Here is a 24,651-nt window from a genome sequence, read left to right as displayed (position 1 = left end):
ACTCTCCAAGATGAATACTACAACAATGAGCCCACTCACTGTTACTCCGCTAGGTTTTATTCCAGACTTAAAAAATGCCACACTTGTGCCTTTCAATGAGACTGCATGTGAAAACTGGAAAGAGATTCATCATCTTGTTTTCCATGTGGCAAACATTTGCTTTGCAGTTGGACTGGTTATTCCAACTACTCTGAATCTTCATATGATTTTTCTGCGAGGCCTGCTCACCATAGGTAGGAGAATTATTCTGGAGACATCTGCAACCTTCCTGTGGCAGAAATAGCAGTTCATGACCATTACGAAGCTTTCTCCTGGTCCCTTCAGCTTATCATGATATTCTAGCACATATTCATGGTGGTTGTACTTTGCTGAAGGTGTTTTTGGTGTAAGTGGGGGTCTGTTCTGATGCCGACAGACCTTTTATAGAAAGGTTATATGTCTCTAGGCTCTTGTAACTTGTATTTCTGCGAAGTTTTATCTTCAAACCTGTGTAGATGTTGACTAGAAAACAAGTGGACCCCATTTACTTCAGACATGACTGGCTGCTTAAAGTTCATTAAATTCCAAATAATAGTTAAGTCTATGGATCCTTAAGACCTTAATTTTAGTTTTCAGGTAAGTACATTGACTGGTACGACTGCAATAGGTAAGGTTTTCCTTGAGAAGCTTGACGTTGCCCCATGTGTTCTTTAAATGTGGATTCAAACACGTGGCATTTGTGGATCACCAGCATTATTTTCATTGCTGATATAGAAGCATGGGCTTTTGATATGGAGTGCAGTCTGTTCTCCTGAAGTTGGTCTTATTTCCTCCACCACTGTAGGCATCTTGGGATACTAAAGTTTGACTTCAGAGGAAAAACTAAATTTGGCATGTTCAAGACTAAGCAAGCATGGTTTCATTTGTAATACTTTTGCAGTCCCACAGCTATTTAAGAGCCCAAGTGCTTTGTGTGGGACAAGGCCTATGTGATCAAAGGAGATTGCAGTGTAAGAAAGATAAACCTGGGTGTATCACAACACAGAGCATGCTTAAGTAATTTTAAAGGAGAATGTTTATTCATAAAACTGACCCATACTATTATATCATATAACTTCTATGGCTGAACTTACAATGATCTTGCCTTTTCTTTTTTATAACCATTGTAGGAGAACTTATGAAAACAGACTGCACTGAAGACCAAGGGTCTGAGTATTGCAAGACTTTTTGTCTGTGTAGTTCTTGTTTTAAAAGCAATGGGAGCTCTGCACTTGCTGAGCCTGCCACTTTGGTCTGTAGGTGTTGTTGCACTCTGAAGAGATAGGGAATCGGAGTTTTTCAGGCTGAGGTGGCAGCTGGAAGCAAATTTATTGTGGGCAGCAGAAGTAACAAAGCCTGGTTCCTAGGGATCTGTCCCCTTTAACTCTGATGAACCTGCCACACCTCTGTGTGGCTCCACAATATCGGTCCTCTTCAACATTTCCAGGCCTCATATCCTCCCCTCCCTTGTAGTCTAATTAACCAGCTGATCAAGAGTCATCACATTGTGATTTTCCTGATCTGTACATAAGTGCTGGCTGGCCAAGCAGCAACCCAGACAGAATAGATAATACTGAGTTCATGAATTCAGCATCATCTTCAGGGAGAAAGGGACACTAATTTGTCACCTTCTTCTTGTTGCTGTCTTTGCATGGAACTTAAGGGAAAATATATGTGACCTCTACAGCCATCTCTATCAGATGGCAGGCTCACAGTTACCTGTGAGAGACACAATGATGCATAATCTATCATTTGATAAGTATTGTCTTTATAGGCTAGAAATAGTATCCCTAATCATACAGAATGAATAATGACAATTGCTTTAAAAGGTAAGGCAAAGTAAAGCAAAAAAAAAAGTGTAAGCATTTGAAATTTTCTCTTTGATGTCATAGAATAGAATTCAGGTTCCTGCTGTGACCTTGTCAAAAATGCAACGATGATATTTTGTTTAGATTTTCAAAAATATCTGGGTATGACTTTAGGATATTTTTTTAGGCTCTTGTTTGTCTAATTAATGCAATACTAGTAATAAAGTTTTGTGAGTCACTTAATTATTTTTATTACTTAAGATACAGTCTTTCCCTATCTCATTTCTGCTTCATTTTAGTAACAGATCATCATGGGGCTGCACCTTACTGCTTTCCCCAGTCCTGATCTGAATTATTGTCGCTCCAGTATTGCAGTCCCATGCAATAAGACTGGAGTCTGCTGTCAACCTGCTCTCAGTGCCTGTTTGTAGCACTGTAGTGATTAGCTCTGCTACCAGTGCATGCATTGATCCATAGAGCCTAACTGTAGCAAAGCTTGTGGAATATATTGCTGTTCAGTGTAATTACCCCCAGTGGACACATTCTTGATGACTTTGTACAAGTGTGTTCATTGCTTGGTGAAATTTAACTTCCTTTTTTTAATTTTTACAGGATGTGCATTGTTCATCATTTGGGCTACACTCTACCGTTGTGCCTTGGACGTAATGATCTGGAATTCTGTGTTTTTGGTTGTTAACCTTTTACATTTCATATACCTACTGTATAAAAGAAGACCGGTATGTATAACAGATTAATTCCACAAGCAGTCTAGCAAGATGCAAGAAAAAGGAAGTTTTGCCTATGTTTGCTGGACAAACCAATGAATTACAAAGCAGTTCCTGAATTAGGAGTTCTTTTGGATGAAGTCAGTTAGCTACTTCAAGAAGGATCCAGACCTTGATGGTCATCAAATATGATCTGATGCAGTACATAATTATTTCCATGAAATCGATACTCTTGAAAAATGCTTTGACTTGAAGTTAACTATTGGCAGGTTTTGGCTGTTCTGTTTGGTTTTGGTGGTGAGGAAGGGGTTACATCGTTTCTTTGCAAAAAGACCAGAAATGGTTTTTTTGGAGTTTGTGTGTGGTTTGTTTTGTCATTTTCCCCACCCTCTCACCCACAAGAGTACATGCATACAGACCTCCTGAAATAAAATCCTACTAAGGTACTTAAAATTGAGTATTCTGGGACAGTAATTTTTTTTTTTATTTAGGAGTTTGGGAGGGATCAAACTTTCCTACCTCACTTTTAAGTCTTGAACATCCTCTGTGGTGGGAAAGGAGACTGATATATGACAAGTGCCCTCATAGACTGATATTTCAACACTAAAACAAATGCTGGTGTCCACTTATAAATGACCTTCACACTCCTTGCTTTGCTAACAAGTGCTTTAGCCCATATGTTTTGTACTGCCACATTCCTTTTAAATGTGTATGAAAGGGAAGCGAGATGCTAGTGCCCTTTTTGAACATCTGTGGGACTCGGAGATAAGCAGCAAATTTGAGTAAGGTGTGGGAAGACCAATATTAAGATGATCCTTCCTTTCATCCCATTTACTGAGTTTTGAGGGTCAGGTCTAGGCATTTTCCAACTCCTTTTGCTGCCTTCAGAAGGATGCCTTGGGATAACTGTTTTCAAATGCACCCTAAGAGTGTATTTGAAATATATAACAAAAATACAGGTTTCTTTGCCCTGCCTTCAGCTAAATGTGTATCTGATAGGAAATCTACTTTGTTAGTATTATTCATCCAGAAGTATATTCTGTTTCTGCAAAATGATTAGCAACCCACCCTTCTGGTGGTATGTACACATCAAAACTAGATAATCTTTAATATAATAATTGCTGCTATGTGCCAATCAAATATTAATGAAATGCAAAGTGTTCAAAATGTTAATATTACATTCTGTAGTCTCCACAATCCAAGGCAGATAGTCTTATAATGTGAAGATTACAGGAATATATATGGGGTTACATGATCAGCAGAATAACTCTGCCCAAAATCAGACACATTCTGGAAGTGGGTGACAGCTGGTACCAAAAAAAAAACTAGCTCGAAGTAAGCTCTTCATCAAGTCAATGCAGCCTGTGCAAGAAAGCAGCTAGGAAACTAGCAATCTCTTCCTTTCCTGGCAAGGCAGCATAAAGCTTGACTTCTGTTTTGTCTAGAAGATAGCTTAAAACTAGCTAGACTGATCTACTACTAGACATTTATAGATGTGTTGTAAGTATTTCTAGTGAGTTAAACTACTCTTGGAGAGTAATCTTCCCAGTTAAAGGGTAAGTTCCTCTTTAGTTTGTATTGCTAATGCTGTTACTTTAGCCTATTCAATCCATTCCCACCATGTTCAGGGTACAGCAGCATGATGAAACTGCATCGTATTTCTTCTAGTGAGCCATGGCCACGCTGTGCAACGCACCGCACAAAATAATGGTTGTGATAATGTAGAGCCAGTGAAGCCAGACTCTGCATGTTTGCCTCTGCAGTTAGATATCCTGTGCAGGTAGTCTGGTCTTTAATATGGGATGAGTTCATGTTACATTCTTTTTCTTCAGTGAAGTGACCAAGTTAGCATGTTCTGCTTTCCTTCAACCCACCCACCAATTGAGCCTTTTAATATTATCTTGAGGCCTCTAGTCTTTATTCAAAAGGGACAGGAGGTGGCTAACAAAATCAGAAATTATTGCAAAAGGCAGGAGTGCACAGCTGATAAATGCATTTTCCTAGAAAACCAAGCCTTAAAACTTATCTGTATTTTTAAAAGTGACAATTTAACAATTAAGAGCTCTTTCAAAGAGCACAAATAATTATTTGTGGTCTCTACTTCTGTGACAGTAGCTTTACCTTATGAAATAGGAATTGGAAATGTCTTATCTCACTTCATCCATCTCTAGGATAAAGATCTAGTTTAAGCTGGTTGTCCAATGTGATTCAACCCGCCCACCCAATATCTCTTTAAGATGTGATAGTGCCATCCCTCTCCATTGGCTAGAGAGCAAGCCTATACAACCTAGCTTTATATAGTCATAGGTGAGATGCACTTCATTGCTGCTCTCTAGCAGTATGAGGAAAAAAAATCAAATTTGTTCATACTAATCTAAACTGTAACACAATGGAGAACTGCAGTCTGGCTTTCAAAAGATTTATATTCCTACCACTGCAGATGTGGTCTGGGAACTGTGGGTACTCATCTTCTCTGAAAACTGGCCTCTATATACCTAGTAAATTATGTGGATTTAAACAGTAGCTGAAATTATATGGAAACAGGATAATATTCAAAACAATATATGAATCTCTTTGTTACAGACTATGATCAACAAGCTTACTTGAAGGGATGCCTGGTAGTCACATGTGTCTTTTTAGCTGTCTTACACTTTCTGTTATGAACTTGAAGGCTGTTTTTAAGTGCTTTTCCTATAGAAAGCTAGCTAATGGAGAAAAAAAAGAAAATAAATTCTTGGGAGCTCATTTTGAATGAGATTTTTTTTGTCTGCAACTATTGTATTGCCCATCTCAAAATCAATTTTATTTAGTCATCCTCACAAATGATGTTTTTAGGGAAAGAAAGGAATGGAAGAATAATTACAAGTTAGTCATATTACAAAATGAATAATTGATATGTTCAGATGTTAAATATTTATTTTATTAAATGGAGCATGCAAAATAGCAGTGAGTTTCTTTTCTGACCAGAAGATTATTTCTGTGGTTTTGACTCCTTGGAGCTTTACAGGTTTGGCTTTTTTAGTCTGAGTGGAAGCTGAGACTAATCACTCTCTCCACAGAACTCTGACTTGGAGCTCTGGCAGCGTCCCAGAATATTTCAGCCACTGCTGAACAAAACATTACACCTACCCGTATGGCTCATTTGGAATATGACCCACAAGCATGACTGGAGGAGCCGTCAGCTGTGCTTGTGAAGGGTGAATAGTCTGTTATGAGGGAGACCATCTAAAGTATGTCTATGCTGTCCAACCCGATCAATCTTTAAGAAAGTGGTTATGCCTGCTTTCTCTTTTAAGTATTATACATTAGAGGAGGATCATGAAACCTGTATTATGTGCTAGTTAAGGGATTGCATTAACAGTCCAGGGCCAAATCCTGTGCTCATGTCTGTATGTGTTGTTTGAATTCAGGAGTCTTGGGAGCTACTTATGTTCATCTGAGCCATTTATCTTTCTTTGAGTTGCAGGGGTCATGTATAGAAAGAGGTGCAAATTAAATTGCTAAGGCTGTTAAAAATGAGGGATTTCCTGGAGAACCTGTTGGCAAAACAGATAGTTGTCGAACTTTACACATATATGGAACATATTTTGAAATCAAACCATTCAGGGCAATCCCCAACACAATACAATTTTTCTTGCCAATTGAAATTTAAGCCTTGTTTTGTCCATGTAGATGTCCTCTGAGGTGTTAGAGAGTGGCATAAGGAACATACAGGAAATTAAAAACCTGGGTTTCATATAGATGTAGCCACTGGTGGACGATTTAATTAGTAATTGATTCAGTGTGAAACCAGTGTAACTTCAGGGCAGGTGACATACTGGACATATGTAAGTCCATGAGCCCTGATGGCATGCACACACAAGTGCTGATGTCACTGTGGGGCCACTCTTGGTAATCTTTGAACAATTACAGTGATGTGAGGAGTGGAGGAAAGCAAATGCCACTCCTTTCTTCAAAAAGGGCAAGAAGGAGGACCCAGGGACCTGCAGGCTGGTCAGCCTCACCTTGATCCCTGAGAAGGTGATGGAATAGCTAATCCTGGAAGCCATTTCTATGCACGTGAAGGACAAGAAGGTGATCAGGAGTGGTCAGCATGATCCACCAAGGGGAAGTCATGCTTAGCCAACCTGATAATGTTCTGTGATAGATGAGAAGAGTGATGAATATTGTCTACCTTAATTTCAGTAAGGCTTTAAACACTATCTCCCACAGAATCCTCCTAGAGAAGCAGTTGAAGTGTGGGCTGGATGAGGACACAGTGAGATGGATTGAAAACTAGCTGAAGGCCTGGGCTGAGTGTGGTAATCAGGGGCGTGAAGTCTAGTTAAAGGTGCGTACTATATATACTAGTGCATACGCTAGCAGTATAACCTAAGGGTCAGTGCTAGGCCCAGTCCTGTTTGACATCTTCCTTAATGATCTGGATGATGGGGCAGAGCGTACCCTGATGACACAAGACTGGGAGGCATGGCTGATAGGCTAGAAGGTTGGGAAGCCATCCGGAGGGACCTCGGCAGACTGGAGAAACGGGCCAACAGGAACCTCATGAAGCTCAACAAGAAGTGCAAAGTCCTGCCCCTGGGGAGGAATAACCCCATGTGCCAGCACATGCCAGGGACTCACCAGCTGGAAGGCAGCTTTGCAGAAAAGGACCTGCAGGTCCTGGTGGACAAGTTGAACCAGCAATGTGCTCTTGTGACAAAGAGGCAACAGTATCCTGGGCTCCATTAGGAAAAGCATTGCCAGCGGGTTGGGGGAGGTGGTCCTTCCCCTGTTCAGCACTGGTGAGACATATCTGGAGTGCTGGGTCCAGATCTGGGCTTTTCCAGTAGACGAGAGATCTGGACTTACTGGAGAGAGTCCAACGAAGGGCTGTGAAGATGATTAAGGACTGGAGCATCTCTTCTGTGAGGAGAGCCAGGACTGTTCAGCTTGGAAAAGAGGAGGCTCAGGGGGATCTTACCAATGTGTATAAATACCTGAAGGGAAGGTGCAAAGAGGATAGAGCCAGGCTCTTTTCAGTGGTGCCTGGTGACAGGACAGGAGGCTCCGTCTGAACATCAGGGAACACTTTTTTACTGTGAGGGTGACCGAGCTCTGGCACTGCTTGCCCAGAGATGTTGTGAGTCTCCATCCTTGGGAATATTCAAAAGCTGTCTGGACGTGGTCCTGCACGACCTTCCTCTAGGTGAACCTGCCTGAGCAGGGGATGGACCAGATAACTTCCAGAGGTCCCTTCCAACCTCAACTGTGCTAGGATTCTATGACTTTATTGTTAATCTTCTCTGAATGCTTATATTCTAGCCCTCCTCTTATCAATCCTGATACCATTTCTGGGGCAGAGGTGAATTTATAGGAGGAGGCAGACATGTTACAAAATTATGATACAGTAATGAAATAGATCCATTTAAATGTTTTGAGGAGGCAGCAATTCACGTTTTATTGAAGCTTATGTATGGACAGATCAAAAAAATCAAACTGAATGCTTTAATACAGTTGTGGGTGGTAAATGTACGCAGATACTGTATACAAAGTTAACAGTAAGTTTGGCTATGTGTGAGGAAAAGAAAGTTTTCAGGAGCTCTTTCACAAGAATTTTACATGTTAAGTCCTTGGAAACAGGTATTGGTGTGTGTTTGACATGGAGCCTGCATAAAAATCTCAGTGGTTCATAAACTTACTTTCAGTTTTCATGGTTTGAGGCTGTCTGGGTAAAAAGTGAAGTCTGCAGGTTTGGGATATCCTTTTGTTGGGCTTTTTTGGAAATTTAAAGGCTGAGAAGTCACAAAATGGTAACAATAAGGCCACATAAGCAGCCTTCTCTCTCCTGTTTAGGAATTTACTAATGAACTGTATACTGTTTCTGTGAGATTAACCCACCATCTCTACCCATGGGATTGTCACTTCCAGAGTGATTCCCATGGCATTCAGCAGCCGGTATGTGGGATGGACCACATCCAGTGGTTGAGGCTGTCTGTAGAATACTCCAAATATGGTTCCACAAATCTAGAACGTTTCTGCCTCAGCTCAATTTGTTCTATATTTAAATAAACTTGAAATGTAGCAAGACCTTCTCAATTTTCCAAAACCTTTTCATTATGCTTGATTTACTGTTTTACACACACATGTAATTCTTCAGAGAAGAGCTTAGGGAGGATTTTGATGTGGAATACATGTATCTCTTAGAGGGTAAAGACTAGTATTTTCACCCTAAAATGCTTTCCTGAGGAAGTAGTGGGTACCTGACAGTTTGAAGCCCTCATGGGCCTCAGACAGCCTGGGGCCTCCCATGGTTGTTCTGGATTCCCTACCTTCTCCATCCACAAGGTGACTAGAAGGTTCTTGATTCCCACTGTTGGCTACCATCAGCTGAAAAGTGACTCCTGGACTCCTGTGCTGCGACCTTCTCTTCTCCCCTGTTTTTAATATTGAAGTACAAACAAATCTAGAAAATTGCGTAAACTTGGCATATTCTCATTTGAAGTGGTGACTCTTTTTCTTCTTTCCTGCCTTTTTTCTTGGTTGCTTTTCCTTATTCTCTGTTCTATGTATATTTTATCTTTTCATTATCTGATGCTTACTGTTCTAATTTGTTTTCCTCCCAGCAAATATGCAGGCTTTGTTCAGGCTGCCTCTGCTTTCAGGGAGGCTGGGGCACTGTCTCATTCCCTGCTGCCTTCATTCAGGAAAGACTTCTAGGCTTAGGATTTCAGCCAACATCCTTTCCCTCATTGCCGCTGCCTGAGTTTGGGTAGGCTCCTAGATGTAGGATGTTCAGCTGGCAATGTTTTTTTTTTTCTCTTCATCACATGTTGTTTCAATATGATGGGTTTGTTTTTCAGGACTTGCTTTTCTACTGCAAGTAAGCTAAGAAGCTCAGGGATGAAAGGAGCTCCCAGGAGAGCCTGAGAGATGGCCAGAATGAGGTGTGCCTGTGGTGTGAAAAATGCAGGCAACCTCATTTTTTTGTGTAATTTTGGCCCAAGTCCTATTTGCTGTTACATCAACAGAAGTCTTGGAAGACTCCTTGTGTCTGATTTAATGTGCCACTTGGATGGAACAGCATTCTAAAGCACCAGTGTGCTAGCCTGGCTAATTTTAGATAAGGTTTTGGTCACCTTGTCATAGGCAGTGTTTGTGGATAGATGTCACACATTTACCACTTTTTTCCTTGCCTAAACATAACAAAGACAAACATGTTCCTCAAATGTAGCAAGTAAAACGTGTGCAGTCTTACCCTTTTTTAACTAATGCATCTGTGTTTATTATGTCTTTTGTTTTTGCATTCTAGATCAAGATAGAGAAGGAGCTTAGCAGCCTCTACAGGAGAATGTTTGAACCTCTCCATGTGCCTCCAGAGCTCTTCCAAAGACTGACTGGACAATTCTGCAACATTCAGACTTTAAAGACAGGTCAAGCCTATGCTGCAGAAGATAAAACATCAGTTGATGATAGGCTAAGCATCCTGCTGAAGGGGAAGTAGGTTCTATAAAGCTTGGGGACAGTATTATGCTTTGTGTGATGGCTGAATAGATTAGAAAGTTGTTGGGGTTTTTGTTGGCTTTTGAAATGTTTTTGTTTGTAGCACATTATAGTCTATAGCCAAATAGTCTGTAGGGATAGACTATTTTGTGACACTGTTTTTCAAATGGCAGTGATGTCTCTTACTGGCAGCATATTGCGTTTCTACTGGTGTGTGTAGCTGCATGGATTTTAGTGGGACTTATATTTGTATAATATCAAAGGCAGTGTCTTCCAGAACAAGCAAGAGATTTGTTTCAGTCTTAGATATCTAAGTCCTCTTCTCAGTGCATTCTCAGGTTTTAAGATTTAAAAATATTGTGCATGAGGGAAGGAAAAAATATTCCTCCAGTAGACTTTAAAACAACAGGCCTATTGGAATTGGTTCATTGCACACGTACATGCAAGCGGAGAGAGGCAAGTATAGTGCCCAGAGGCTGACAGGACCCAGGTGAGAAGGGGCAAAATAAATGCCTATGGCCAGGCTGTAATCTTGAAGCTCTTCCTAAGTTCTGGCCAATATTTTAACCAGTTTCTGTTGATAGCAACAGTCATGTCAGGCTTCATCATTTTTCTTTGAAGTCACTAGCTGCTCATTACTGCAAAGCTAGTTATGTAAAGGAAACCTGATTCTGGTCTGGCTGTGTAGCATAACCCTGTAGACCTTTTTCACTTTGAATAGCAGTGTTTTGAGGATATGCACCATGCTCAGCAACTTGAATTGGCTGGCAGCCTGTTCTGCTTGGAAGTGATGGAGGTTTAGGCAGAAAACAGGGTAGCTCTGGGGCTCAAATTCCAGAAGATGAACATATTTTTGCCTACTGCTTTACCTTTGTCAATAATCATATCCAAATTTAGATTAATCAAAGTCCATGACTTTAAAATGTTGTTTCATATATTTTTATTTCCAGAATGAAGGTGTCTTATCGCGGGCATTTTCTGCATAATATTTACCCCTGTGCCTTTATAGATTCTCCTGAATTTCGATCAACACAGATGAACCGGGGTGAGAAATTCCAGGTATACTTTGGTTTAAATGTCACTGGATATGAGCTGATGAGATCATTAAAAAGCAGAGTATGAATTTGATCAACAGTGAACTATTTGGCTTGCATTATTTTGCTAGCTTTCTAGTACTGGTGTTTCATGATGGACCACATCAAGAATAACTCTTAAAATTAAACGCTGCAAAACAGGATTATTATGGTGTTCACTGAGCAGTCTGGTTTTTGCTATTCTGTTCTCTTTTACTGTTTCCTAGTGTATTTTGTGTTAAGAGATTATTCAGGACAAATAATTTAAGAGATAACTTTACTGGAAGAAGAGATGATGTAAGCAATCTCATCACTGGTTCAAAAACAGAAAAGGCAAAATAATTATTGTAATATTTGGTGTTACTAAAATGAAAGACTAAAAATTCAGGCACTAGTAGTTTGAAACTGGTATTTATCTAAACATGGTAATGCTTCTGTCATCTTGAAAGTTGTTAAAGCAACATAAGCTGAAAGAGATCACAGTATTTTGAATAAAAATATTCACATAGGGAGCAATAAGGGTATATGTCTCTAGCAGTGTAATTATGCTAGTACATTAAAGGATATATTATACCATAGCATGTGGAAAAAAATGCTGTTAGAGAAGTTTTTTTCCCCATAGTACTGAAATGGCTATTTTGCTACCTCTTACTTGATGTTCTTTAACTGGGTGTGTGTAATAATGACTGGGCTGTGGCTGACTGGGTACATCCACACTGATACCCTGGCAGAAGGGGAGGGAAGGAGAGCAATGTAGACTCTAAAATCAGTGATTGATGTCATATGTTCCAGTCAAATACTAGGCTTAACGCCAGGGAGAGAGAATTGTCCAGATGTATTCATTTTGCAGCAGTGAGGCGTCCTGCAGCACGGCCACCCTCTTGGCACAGCCTGTTTCTCTCGTAAGCGACTGGATATGAATCGGTCCCTCTGAAGGGAAAAGGCTCATGCCTCAGCTTCTGCCTGCCTTAAAAAGTGTTGTAATCTGGCACGGCGTACGTCCCTCACTCGTGAGTTCTGCTTGTTGCTGCCCTGTAAACGCTCTCAGCGTTGCCATTGCAAGAGGACACAGATTCAATCTTAAGGACCCCATCTGCTGGCAACGCTGGCGAATTCTTCCTCAGCCTGTGTGCTTATATTACAGACTGTGAAGTTAAAATCCACGGATACGTGACTGTTGCCCATTATTTCTTAGGCTTTATATATTTTTAATTTTGCAGCAGGTAACGTTAGCTTGTAATAGCAGAAAGCACCTGATTTCTTCGTAGATGCCTGCCTTTCCCTTGCAAAACCGGCCGTTGGGTATAAGCGAGCGGGGCAGGTTTCGGTGTGCCATTGCCCTCTGCTGGCACAGGGGCATGAACCTGGTGGGTCCAGCCTCCCTGGAGGGCGTACAAGCTCCTCTGGAACTATCAGTCGCTGAATTATCAGTAACTGAGCAAACGGAGCCTTACCTCAACTGCTAGAAGGTGGTAGTTGTGCAGTCAGCAGGGCTGACAGTGAAAAGAGAAAGATGAAAATGTTTTTCAAAATCACTAAAAATTCTTTGATGGAGACCTTTGGATTATACCAGTTGTTTCTGTTTGGTGACAGTGACATAAAATAAAACCAAGTGACATGTAGGCATATTGGGATGCAAGCAGCGTCATCACTGCAGGACTGACTTTTTATGTAAATCTCTAACATAAATGCTTTTACAGTTTGGGAACTTATGAGAGATTTTCACCTAGTATATCCCCCCAGGTTTTCTGAAAAACGAACTGGCTGTGCTTATCAGTTAAAAATAGGATGATAATAAATATCTGAGATGTTTTACATTTGTAAATATTGTGTTCTAAGGGATACTGAAAAGTTTTTTGGCTTTAAGAGTTATTTTAACTGGAGGCACAAATAACATGGTATCACTTATTTTAAAGAAAAGAGAAGTGCTAATTCTGAGCATGTATTTTCTCAGGTCACCATTATCGCAGATGATAACTGCAAGTTCCTGTGCTGGTCCAGGGAAAGGCTGACTTACTTTCTGGAATCTGAGCCATTTCTTTATGAGATCTTTAAGTATCTTATTGGCAAAGATATTACAAATAAACTCTATTCATTGAATGACCCAACCTTAAATGACAAGGTAAGCAACTGAAGTTTCATTTGGGAATTTTCCTCCGCCGCACAAATGTATTGTTACTTCAATTTTAAATCCTCTTAAAGCACCTTTTTTTAACTTGCTGCTATCAGCTGCTGAATTCACACTCTTTGCCTTTTAGTGCCAAAGTGCAACTTTTTTGTCAGAAGCAATATTGGTTAAAGTTAGCACAGTAATGTGCGAGAAAGATGAATAACTGAGATTCAGAAGTGATCAGTACGACAAGTATTTCTAGCCAACTGGTAGACATGATGGCCAGTAGCTAAAAAGGTGCTTCTCCCTGGATATCCTTTCTCATTAACAAATGGGTGCCTTTATACAAAGAAGCTTCAGGGTTTTTTCTTAAAGAATTTGCTTGCTAGGGCCAAACAACTGGGTAACACTGATTGCCAAGAAGAATAATTTCAACAAGTGTTTGAGGGTTGCAAATACAAAAAACCCCAAAACATTAGGTTGATACAATGTAGTTAGTGGAAGGAGGCATGAAATACATATAAAATATAAATAAATATAAAATATTCAGTGGTCTGAATATAACTTATTCTTCTTTGCATGTAGAGGGAGTGTGTTTTAGGTGTCACAGCAAGTGGTCTGGGTGTAGTCATGGATATATTGATTATCTTGTTTTACTTTTATTTTGTCTCCTTACTTAGTTACATGGCTTTTCAAGATTTGGACTGTAACTTGGCTGCTGGTGGGTTTTTTTATTATTCATGTAGTGGCTGTAGGGTTCTCATATATAATTTATTTGAAGAACTTTCACCATCATTTATGAAAAGCTTTATAATTTTATAATACAGTATTTTTGTATTCTGTCTGTATTTATTCAACTCACTAACTACGGCAAAAATCTTTTTCATCAGATTGCCCATGAATATCTCATATATAGGTTAAATAGTTACTTCTGCAAAGTTGTGAATTTACTAGAAAATGATCCAAAAGGAATGACTGCAACTATACAACGGACTTCAACAGGCTAAACTTGTAATGTCTTTATGGCTAATTAGGCATTGTAAGTTTTCTCAATTTTGTACTGGCTATAGAAAGAGAAAAGAAAGAATTGCTGGAGAAACAATTTAACAGCAATAAAGCACTGCTTATTCTGCCTTCTGGTCAATGAAATACAGGATTACACTGTCCTGTAATGAGATCCTCAAAACTATTTCAGATCACTGTTTTCATCTTACTAATGCAGTAAGATAAAAATGATGTAGCAGGAATGTACCATCTATAAAATACATCTTAAAAATTATGTGAATAAAGCTGCTTTAAAAAAAAAAATCCAAACCAATAAAAGAATTACAGGGGAGTCTTCTGTATTAAAACCCACATCTACATAGACAGTAAGTTATTTCTGGAGTATGGCATCCGAAAGGAACGTGTAGTGACATGCCTCCTCTGTGTGCATTCAGACTGCCTCTCCTGGGAGACTGCTGTTGTCCACACTCCTTCTCACCTTGCCCTTTTTCCCCTCTTTTTTCCTCTTTCTTCTTTTTTCTGTTTTTTTCTGTTTTCCTTTTTCCTCTTTTCTATTGTCTATTTTATTTTCCTTTTTTCTTTCCTTTTTCCTTCCCTCATTTTCTTTTTTTACACATGGATGACAGCATTAGGGTGTCATGCCTAGTATACAGAGTCATCTGCAACAAACTTGTGCTGCTGACTTCTGGCACTGTAGAGCTTCAGCACTAGTATAAATATTTACTGAAATGGAAGTATGATGAAGTACTCATTGTGATGTTGTAATTGGTTGTTTTTAAGTGAAAGGTCCTTATCATACCTTTTACATATTAAAAAAAACACCAAGCTTTGCCCCTCTGTTGACTTAACATCTGCACACTTTAACTTCAGTTTGTACCAACTCTTTATTTTTAGTGACAATAGTCACATGAATTTAAAATTATTGTAACTTTTATCACAGTAACTTTTGAAAATGTATGTTATAAAAATTAAGAGTGAGCATTTGGGAGATTTTGTAGTACCTTTTTATTCTTCCTCAAATGCAAATCCTGTTGCACAAGCCCTTCCTACAAAACATAGGACAAGAAATGTCTATCAAGTAAATTCTCTTTCATTTCCCCATTGCCAGCACCCTATGGGCATGTCACTTCTCACAGGCGTTATTGTCAACTACATACATTATCGGTGTCTTTAATGCATTTTAGCCGGAGACAATCTCAGAAAATTTTGTAGTTGACTTCTGTACACAGGGGATGTACAAGAGGACAACTAAAACAAATTCAGTATAGATTATTCATAGTCAAGATGCTAGTAAGAAGATAAGAATATCAATTCATTGCATATTGGAAAGCAGAAAAGTATCTATTTGTAAGGAACCTTGTGATTTTTCTCCTACCTGAGGAGATTTTTCACTACTGTTGGGAAAATAGTCATTCCTCTCCACGTGAAACAGGATGCTAATTCCTGACTTTTAAAGTTCAGTAAAGTGGAGTTATCCATGACTCTTTTGTCATTGGTAACTACCTTTCACATACACCTAAAATAGCATTCTGACTTGCAGTAATACCTAACAAGGAACAATGTATGGTTTGATATAAATATTATAGCACAAAGACTTCTCAAGAAGACTACTCAAAGCAAATGGAAGCTCCTAAGACCATTTGACAGGCAGAGGATAATGTTCATGTGATGCATTTAATCTGCCTTCAGTAAAATCAAGGGCCAAATGATCATCTACTACGAATGAATGACATTCACTGTTTTCTAATGTGATGAAATGAAAAGCCAGGAAAATGAACATGTTTCTGTTAAGATATAAATTGCTAAACTCTGTATAACATGCTGTCTTGTTTAGCAAGGGGCATCAGGCTCATCATAAAGGATGTATTTAATTGCAGAGCATCATACCTGAATAATGAATTACCAAATAATAAATATTAACCTTTCTGTAGGAAAATATACAAAAAATCCAGTGCAAAACAAAATTAAAATTGAATAATTAATCTGAGGTTTCATGCTTGTCAGTGTTCTAATTCCAGTATATTACTGGCATCTTCTATTTTCATTTAAATCAATTCACACTGCATAGAATCTTCTGCTCTAACCAGTTTCTTGATTCATGAATAGTCATAACTGAGACCAGAGCACCTACTACAGAAGAGATAGTTATTTTCCATTTTTATTTTAATTTACTTGATACCTTTTTAAAAATAATAATTATTATTCCTTTTTAGGCTTCAAAAAAGATTGATCGACAGCCTAGTCTTTGCTCACAGCTCTCTGTGATGCAGATGAGAAACAGTATAGCCAGTACCAGTGACAGTGAGGATGGTTTGCAGATGTTTCTTCGCGGGACTTCCTCTGCATCCTCTCTTCGTGAGTGCTCAAAATAGTTCATGCCAGTTTTCAATACAGCTTGGTTGATCATAAGAGGTGATTGTAGAACTCCTGTTGTCTTCAGTGGGAGCAGACTGTAGCTTTTTGGATGCTGCTGCACGTCGACTAAGTGGAGGGACCTAACTGTAGGGAATTCGTAAGATACACAGGGCTTTGTATGCTAACTGAAGCTATCTCATGTAGATACTGGCAAAACCCCAGCATGTATTGTGATAATTTTTGGCATAATGTGAATGTGTAGGCATAATACGGAATGTTTATAGCAATGGGGCAAAACTGTGAATGGACAATGCCTGTCACAGTATCTCCTTTGGTCTGTGACTGGTGCTTGTAGAAATGAAAAACCTAAACGAAACTTTTTCCGTCAGCAACTTGGTGCTCTGCATTTCCTCCTGAGATAGTTTACATTGGCAGGGTTTGGAGAAGTGTGGTGTACAACCAATATTTTGATGCCACCTGGAAAATCTCCAAATATCCTGTCAGGCTTTCCTCCCTTGTTCTTTCTATGACAGGAGTATTAGAGAACAGATGAAATTAAGTGAGGGAAGAAACCAAGTCTGACCTTTTTGCTTCTCTTCTTGGAATTTATTCCTTTATAGAAACCTTCTAAATGATTCTTTCTAGGCTATTGTTATTTTTTACTTTTAATTTTCCTGTATCTTAATTTCAACAGTAGCCTGAACTCTGCAAGCAGCTTTTGAACAAAAAAAACCAGAAGATGCTCAATTTTCTCATTTGACATAAGCTGTTACTTTAATGGAATTTAAAAGCATCATATAGGATTATTTGTTTTTATTTGGGAAACATTATGCTTTAGTGATTAGAATTCAAATACATGAGGAAGAAAATTCACTGCCAGTTACTTATTATGGTTAAACTCTCTGCTAAGAAGAGGAAGTGATTGAAGTATTTGCAATTTCCCATTTAATTATCTGTTCTGTATTGTGTTCCTCACAGTTCTCATCCAGGAACTCCTTCAGACTTGGAGGGCCTATCTGTTTTCAGTCCTTAACATTGGTATAGTCTGCATGCTCAGATAGATGGAAGCAAAAACCCTGCTAGTGTTTCACCCTACTACAATGTTGAGGATGACAGCTGGGATAAAGTTTGATGAAAATTCCAGTGTTATTTTCTTTATTTCTCCTCTGTTCCCTGAAAGGACATTTAGAATCGCAGCACAGTTGAAGTTGGAAGGAACCTGTGGAGATCGTCTAGTCCAACCCCATGTTCAAAGCAGGGTCAGCTAGAGCAGGTTACTCAGGGCCATGTCCAGTCAAGCTTTGAATATTTCCAAGGTGGAAGATTTCACAGCCACTCTGGGCAATCTGTTCCAGGGCCTTACCACCTTCATGGTGAAAAAGGTTTCCCTTATTGTAACTCGTGACTCTTGTCCTTTGTTCTGTAGTGCATGCCTCCGAGAAGAGTCTGGCTCTGTCTTCTTTATACCCTTCCATTAGGTAGCTGAAGACAACAGTAACATCCCCTGAGAAGCTTCTGTCCGTAAGGCTGAACACACCCAGTTCTTGCAGCCTCTCTGTGTACGTCATGTGCTCCAGCCCCTGACCATCTTGGTTGCTCTCCACTGCACTCGCTCCAGTATGTCCATGTCTTTCTTGTACGGGGAAGCCCCAAACTGGACACAGCACTCCAGATCCTGTCCCACAAGTGCCATATAGAGGGGATTAATCTCTTTCATTGACCTGCTGGCTATGCTCTTGCTAATATGGCCCAATATATGCTGCTAATATGGCCCAACACATGGATGGCCCTCTTCACTGCAGGGGCGCTCTGCTGATTCATATTCCATTTTGTGTCCACCAGAAGCCCCAGGCCTGTTTCTGCAAAGCTGCTTTCCAACCAGTTGATGCCCAGGCTGTACTGCTGTGTAGGTTTGTTGTGTCCCAGGTGCAGGAATTTGTCTTTGTTGAGCTTCATGTGGTTTCTGTCAGTTCTTTTCTTCAGCCTCTGAAGGCCCGTTCTGACTAGCTGCCATTTACCCTCTGGCCTATCAACAGTTTCCCTCACTACTCGGCTGTTGTCTATGAACTTGGTGGGAGTACATTCCATCCCATCATCCAGGTCATTAATATATTGAACATTATAGGCCTTAGTATTGGCCCTCGAGGGATGCGGCTGCTAACCAACTGCCAGATGGGTTTTGTACTGCTGTTCACCACCCTGTGAACTCAGCAGTCCAGCAATTTTTTTACCCAAGCTGTAGTCCATGTATCTAGTCCATTTCTCACCCATTTGGCTAGAATGATTCTATGGCAGGCTGTGGAGGGCCATGCTACAGTCCAGGTAAACCACATCCACTGTACTCGCTCTGTCCACAGAGCCCATCATCTCACCACAGAAGGTGGTCAGACTGGTCAGGCACAATCTGCCCATGGTACATCCATGCTGGCTGTTCCCAGTTACCTTCCCGTCCTTCATGTGCTTGGACATGGCTTCCAGAAAGACGGGCTCCATAATCTTCCTGGGGACTGAGGTTAGGCTGATAGGCCAATAGTTCCCTGGATGTTTCTCCTTGCCCTTCTTGAAAATGGCCACAACATTTGCCTTTTTTCTCTCCCCTGACTGCCATGACCTTTCCAAGATGATAGCGAGAGGTCTTGCAATTGCATCAGCCAACACTCAGCACCCTTGGATGCAGCCCATGTGATTCCAGAGTGTTGTGTTTACCCTGTTGACTTAAGTGGTCCCTAACTCAGTCTGTCTTTCCTGTAAGTCAAGTAAGTATTGCTCTCCTAGTCTCTACGAGTAGACTCAGAACTGGGAGGCCTCAAGACAAACCTGTAAAGTAAAAACTGAAGCAAAAAAGGTATTGAATATATCAGCCTTTTCCATGTCCGTAGGTCCTGTGCCCTGCTGAGCCATGGCCTCTGGGCCTGGTCTTCCTTTTGTTGCCAGTGTATTTGTAGAAGTCCTTCTTGTTGCCCTTCACTATATCTAGATCCAGCTGAGCTTTGGCTTTCCTAATTCCATCCCTGCATGCTTGGGCCATGTTTCTGTATTCCACCCAAACAGCTCATCCATGCTTCCACTTCATGTGTGTGCGTTTGAGCTCTCTTAGGACTTTCCCGTTCATTTATGCCAGCCTTCTACCATGCTTGCTCAACTTTCTGTACACTGGAATGGACTGTTCTTGTGTTTTGAGGAAGGTGTCCTTGAAGATCAACTGTCTGTCCTCAGGTCCCTTTGCCCTTGCAGACCATGTGCCATGGGTTCCTGACAAGTAGATCCCTGAACAAGCCGCAGTCCCTTGTCCTCAGGTCCAGGGTTGTAACTCTACTATTTGTCTTGCACACTTCTCAATATCTTAAACTCCACCAGATCCTGGACACTGCAGCCAAAGTTACCATCAGCCTTCAGCTCCCTGATGAGTTCTTCCTTGTTCATCAGTGACAGGTCCAGCAGAGCACCTCTCCTAGTCAGCTCATCGATTGCTTCTGTGAAGAAATTATCTGGTACACTCTGCAGAAATCTCCTGGACTGCTTGCACCCAGCCCTGTTGCCTTTCCACCAGATACCGGGCTGGTTAAAGTTCCCCACGAGTACCAAGGCCTGCGATCGTGAGGCTTCATCGAGTTGTCTAAAGAAGGCTTCCATCTACATGCTCTTGATCGGGCAGCCTGTAGCAGTTACCTGCCATGAAGTTCCCTGTGTTGGTCTGTTCTCTCATCTTAACCCATAAGCTCTCGACTGGCTTTTCACCTGTTCCACGGCAAAGCTCCATGAAACTGAAGCCACTCCTTTGCATAGAGCACCCTTGGACAAAGTTGCACACTCAGAAGCCTGAAAGAAATTGTAAAAATGTGTTTCTGCAATCAGCTAGAATTAAAATTCTCTTTCAGGCTTAGCAGCAGAACACTGAGACCAGTATTTCAGCTTTGGGAGTAATCTAAATGCATGACATGTTCAGCTGTAATGACATTAATCCCTAAGATGCATCCATGCTTAGCACATACTTGATAAATACACTTTCCTCTGTTGTACTTTTCCTTGGTTTGTGTACCATATTTTCTGGTGTGTGGGGTGTACTTTCCCCAAAAGAGGGGTTTAAATGTCTTTTATGTTCCAAAATTGCTCAGTCCAGCAGCAGTTGGTGAAGTTTATAGTGCCACTATCCCACTGGAAACAGTAGGTGTGGCAGCAGCCTCCTGCACCCAATACTTCCCTCACTTCTGGGGAGGCAGAGGGGTTACCCGTACAGCAGTCTATCCTACACCTCGGGAAATACCGTCCTTTATTTCTTCTGTGCATTTTAATGTGAAATTTCTGACTTCTGTAGAAGGCTGATAAAAATTCTTGATGAAAGGTTACTTATCTCACTAAACTGTAACACTTCAATCTTTCTTCTTGCCAAAATAGCTTGTTAGTTATTCCTGGGTACTGTCATTGCCAATGACGGGTTTGCTACCAAGGTGAGCTCTGCTTAAAGATTTATATTCAATTTGGATTGTGGCCATGTATGCACTTTTTTTCAGATCACCGGGAAAAGTGAACAAAAAACCTGCCATTTGTCTTCCCACTTGTGTTTTCAAAAACTTTCTCCTGGGTGCCCTCAGTGCAACAGTCAGGGTTTGGGGTTTTTTTTGGTCTGTTTTTTAAGTTTCAGTATGAGGTACATACTGAGGCATACTGTCCCAGTGCTGTTCCCCTGGATCCTCCTTCTGCAATCATGCATTCGTTTATGTAAACAAACAAACAAAAACCACCCCCAAAACTCCAGAAGATTTAGTGAGGAACATATGGAAATGACAAACTTTTTAATTTTTTTAATTGGAAGGAGAAATTAGTAAGAGAAACTTATCTGTACAGGAGCTCTACAGGAATACTGTCTTGTCATTGCTAGGTGATCAATTGTTCTGTGGACAAAAGCTTCCCATTACAAATAAGATACTTGACTACTACAATAAAAATAAGTTTTATTCTCCTAATTTCCATATTCTTGAAAAATTGAGCATTTATATTTTTGTATAATCTAAACTTTTTAAATGATGCTTTTATCTGTGCTACAAACAATAAGCTTTGAGTCATTTTCTTAAGACATTGATAGGAAGATTTTTCAAAGTGTTTAGTAGTGAAAGAGTGGAAAATACTAATTAGAGGGCCCCAAACTACACTTACTAACAAAACTGTGTTTTGAATTTAATTAACGAAGAAACCCAACTAACTGTTTGCTTTTATGTTAAGGAAATAACCAACAAGAGTTCTATAATGCTTACGGAGTGAGTCGTTTGCAGCATGATGTTTTCTGTTGATAACATCACATTAACTCAGCAAGCATCCTCAAAAAGGTATTAAAGTGGGGTTTGTTTATAACATGGTACTTGTGCTTGACATCCATGGTCCATCTGTATGTAATTTATTAGTAAATGAAGTCGATGCATCTCTTTTTCCAAAATTTGAGTTAAGCAGAAATAGTTCAACCTGATTACAAGGGTAGCTTCACCTAACTTTCAGTCTTTTAGAAAACATGTTGGTATTAGTTTCGATTCAATAATTCTACTGCTTGATAGTCATTCATATACTTAGTGATACGGTCTCTTTTTCTGTGCTGCTTGGTTTAGATCAGTCAGATTTGCTGGTCTATGAATCTGTATTTGCAAACTTCTAAGCTAAGCAGGAACGTAGAAAAGGTTTGATTTGGTAATCCTTTTATTGGTATTATCTCACTGTGTGGGCTCCCTATGTTATACCCAGCTTGTGGTTAAAAGCAGGATTGGGTTTCATGGGAAATGCCATCTTAATAGGCATTTAAGCTTAGGTCCTCAAGAGAGTGCATCAGAGTAACGTATGGAAGGCCCGGGTTCAGGATCAGACTGTCTCTTCAACAACTGTCCAACGCTGGATTGAGGCATCAATAGACAAGGGGGTTGTATTTGGAGAAAAGAAGGGCATGTCTTTGAACCAAACAACCTGACAGTGTTAGACCCAATATTGGATCCTGTTCAACAGACTTATGGCTTCTTTCTTCTGATTTCTGGAGAGAACTAAGCACTTTTTTGTTAAAAAGAGAACTGGTCTAAAAATGGTTATAAACTAGTGATAAAGTAAAAAAGCGCTTAACAATTCCAGTATTTAAAAATGTGTGCAAATAACCTTTATCATTGTAGTTTTTGAATGGTAAAAGAAAATACTAATACATTTTTTAACATAAAATATTCTAAAAAGCTAATTCTGAATAGTGTTTGTGTGAATGTGACTTAAAAATGCAGTAATGTGATAACCTGCTGGTCTTGCCTGTAGCTAGTATTTTGTTCTCTGTGTGTAACATATGCAGCACAAAGGAGTCCATCTACATAAGTAGGCTTCCTTAGCAGAGCACTTTACTGTATATCTAATAAACTTTTTTAAAGTAGTAAGAATAGCCCTGCAATAACAGTTATGTTATGGCTATCAGTGTTTTTTTCAAGAAAATTTGAATTTTTAGCTTGTATACAGACTATCTGTCAGACAGGACCACTACCTCTTGCTCTTTTCTTCTGAAATGGTCTTTTTGGTCATCATATGCTAGATGTTTGCAACCTTGTACCATTGTGGTGGTTTAACTCTAGAAGAGGGTACCGAGAGAAAAACTGTCCAAGTGCAGAAGCAATTTCAGAGTGAACAATGGGAAATAAACCTGTTTGGCTGATGTCAAAGGAGCTCTCTGGTTTAACCCTCATGCTGAAAATTTAACTACAGTAGAGGTAGTTTGCAGTGGTAACTTGCACAAAAACTCCATTTAATGTCTTACCAGCGATGGCCATTGTGTGCGCTCCACTCTGGCAGGCTTTATGAGGCACTGCTTTTCTGAAAGACTGTCTTAGAGCAACGAAGTCATTGTCAGTCAAAAGTTATGTGTCTTTCACCTGTTAGTCTTGTTTTCTCTAGGGTTGTTTATGGGCGTATTATATTTTCCATACGTTTTACTTGCTTTTAAGGCAGTTAGGGCTGTGATCAGGTACCTACCTGAGGTTTGCCCAGTACACTGAGGGATTTTTTTTCACGGCTGAGGCAAACGTAAATACCTTTTGTACTTAGGGCAGTCATTCACATCATCGTTTGTGGAGAAGAATTAGTGGGTGAGTGTAACGGTGAGAAAATGATGGCCAGAGACACAGCGTTGGGCACCTCATGCAGTCAGAATTTGGGGAGAATACTGTGCCTGTGGCCAGCCGCAGGGTTTGAACCTCAGAGGCGCGTTGCTGGTTCGCAGCAGCATGGCTGTCCCACGTCTAGAATTCCCTGATCCCTGTGGCCGAGTAACAAAGAAACCTTCACTTATAAAATCCTCTCACGAGGCAACTAGGACAGGATCATCAGACTGTGTACGTTTTGTCATGAATAGGTGTATGTAGCAGGTATGTGTCGTTAAATTAATTGGCAATTTCTTTGTAACTGTGGCAGGCCCAGGCCGGACGTCTCCCTACCTGAGAACTTCGGCAAAAATGAAGCCGATAGAAGAAAGCGTTGAAGATGACGTCTTTGAAGCACCATCCGCCGATAAGCTTGAACTCCAGCGGCTGCCTTGAATGGATGTTTTCCTCAGGCATATCAGGGCTTGCACAAAGCTCCAGTGCAAGAGGGAGAAGCTGAATTTGGGAGGAATCTGACAGCTAAAACCACCTCTCTGTGTTTGAATTTACCACAGCATATGTCAGTGGCTTCTAGATGGAAATGTCACATTTTATTTTACTTCTAATTAAAATAAAGAAAAACTTGTATGGGTTTTATTTTTGTTTTCTGGACAGGAGTGGTTGCTTTATTTCAGCTTTGACTCTTGCATCATAAATGTAGTGTGAAGTGGCTGACTAGCCTGAAATTTCTAGAGACTTACTTGGTGGAGAATATCCCCAGTTTCATTTCTGTAAGTTTCTTGGAGACCTGTATCCTAGTGTTCTTCAGTGGGAGATTTTGAAACTATGTTTCCAAAGCTATGTTGCTGTTACCTACCCTCATTGTTGTGGGAGTCTGGTGAAATAGTACACACACTGTTCTGTGCCTTTTGGTAGGTATTTGCCTCTAATTCTGGCATTTCCCAACCTGACTGCTTGACTCTACAA

General features: G+C 40.2%; 1 protein-coding gene across 2 annotated transcripts; it reads left to right on the top strand.

The window, feature by feature from the left end:
- The first annotated feature begins 2 nt into the window (after window positions 1-2).
- Window positions 3-24,294, top strand: BVES (blood vessel epicardial substance). 2 transcript variants are annotated; one of them, XM_010573385.1, is made up of 7 exons: window positions 3-233; window positions 2,439-2,563; window positions 9,843-10,030; window positions 10,984-11,092; window positions 13,061-13,228; window positions 16,435-16,576; window positions 23,996-24,294. In XM_010573385.1, exons 1-7 carry the CDS (start codon window positions 11-13, stop codon window positions 24,118-24,120), a joined length of 1,080 nt encoding a protein of 359 aa, XP_010571687.1. In that variant the 5' UTR covers window positions 3-10; the 3' UTR covers window positions 24,121-24,294. The 2 variants fall into 2 exon arrangements, with proteins under 2 accessions (XP_010571687.1, XP_010571688.1); XM_010573386.1 differs by having other exon boundaries at window positions 24,002-24,120.
- Window positions 24,295-24,651: the final 357 nt, after the last annotated feature.

The sequence above is a fragment of the Haliaeetus leucocephalus genome, unplaced genomic scaffold (assembly GCF_000737465.1).
Source record: "Haliaeetus leucocephalus isolate CR32 unplaced genomic scaffold, Haliaeetus_leucocephalus-4.0 Scaffold384, whole genome shotgun sequence".
Taxonomy (NCBI): Eukaryota; Metazoa; Chordata; class Aves; order Accipitriformes; family Accipitridae; genus Haliaeetus; species Haliaeetus leucocephalus.
The sequence above is the reverse complement of the archived record's forward strand: the minus strand, read 5'-3'. Positions and strand labels throughout refer to the sequence as shown.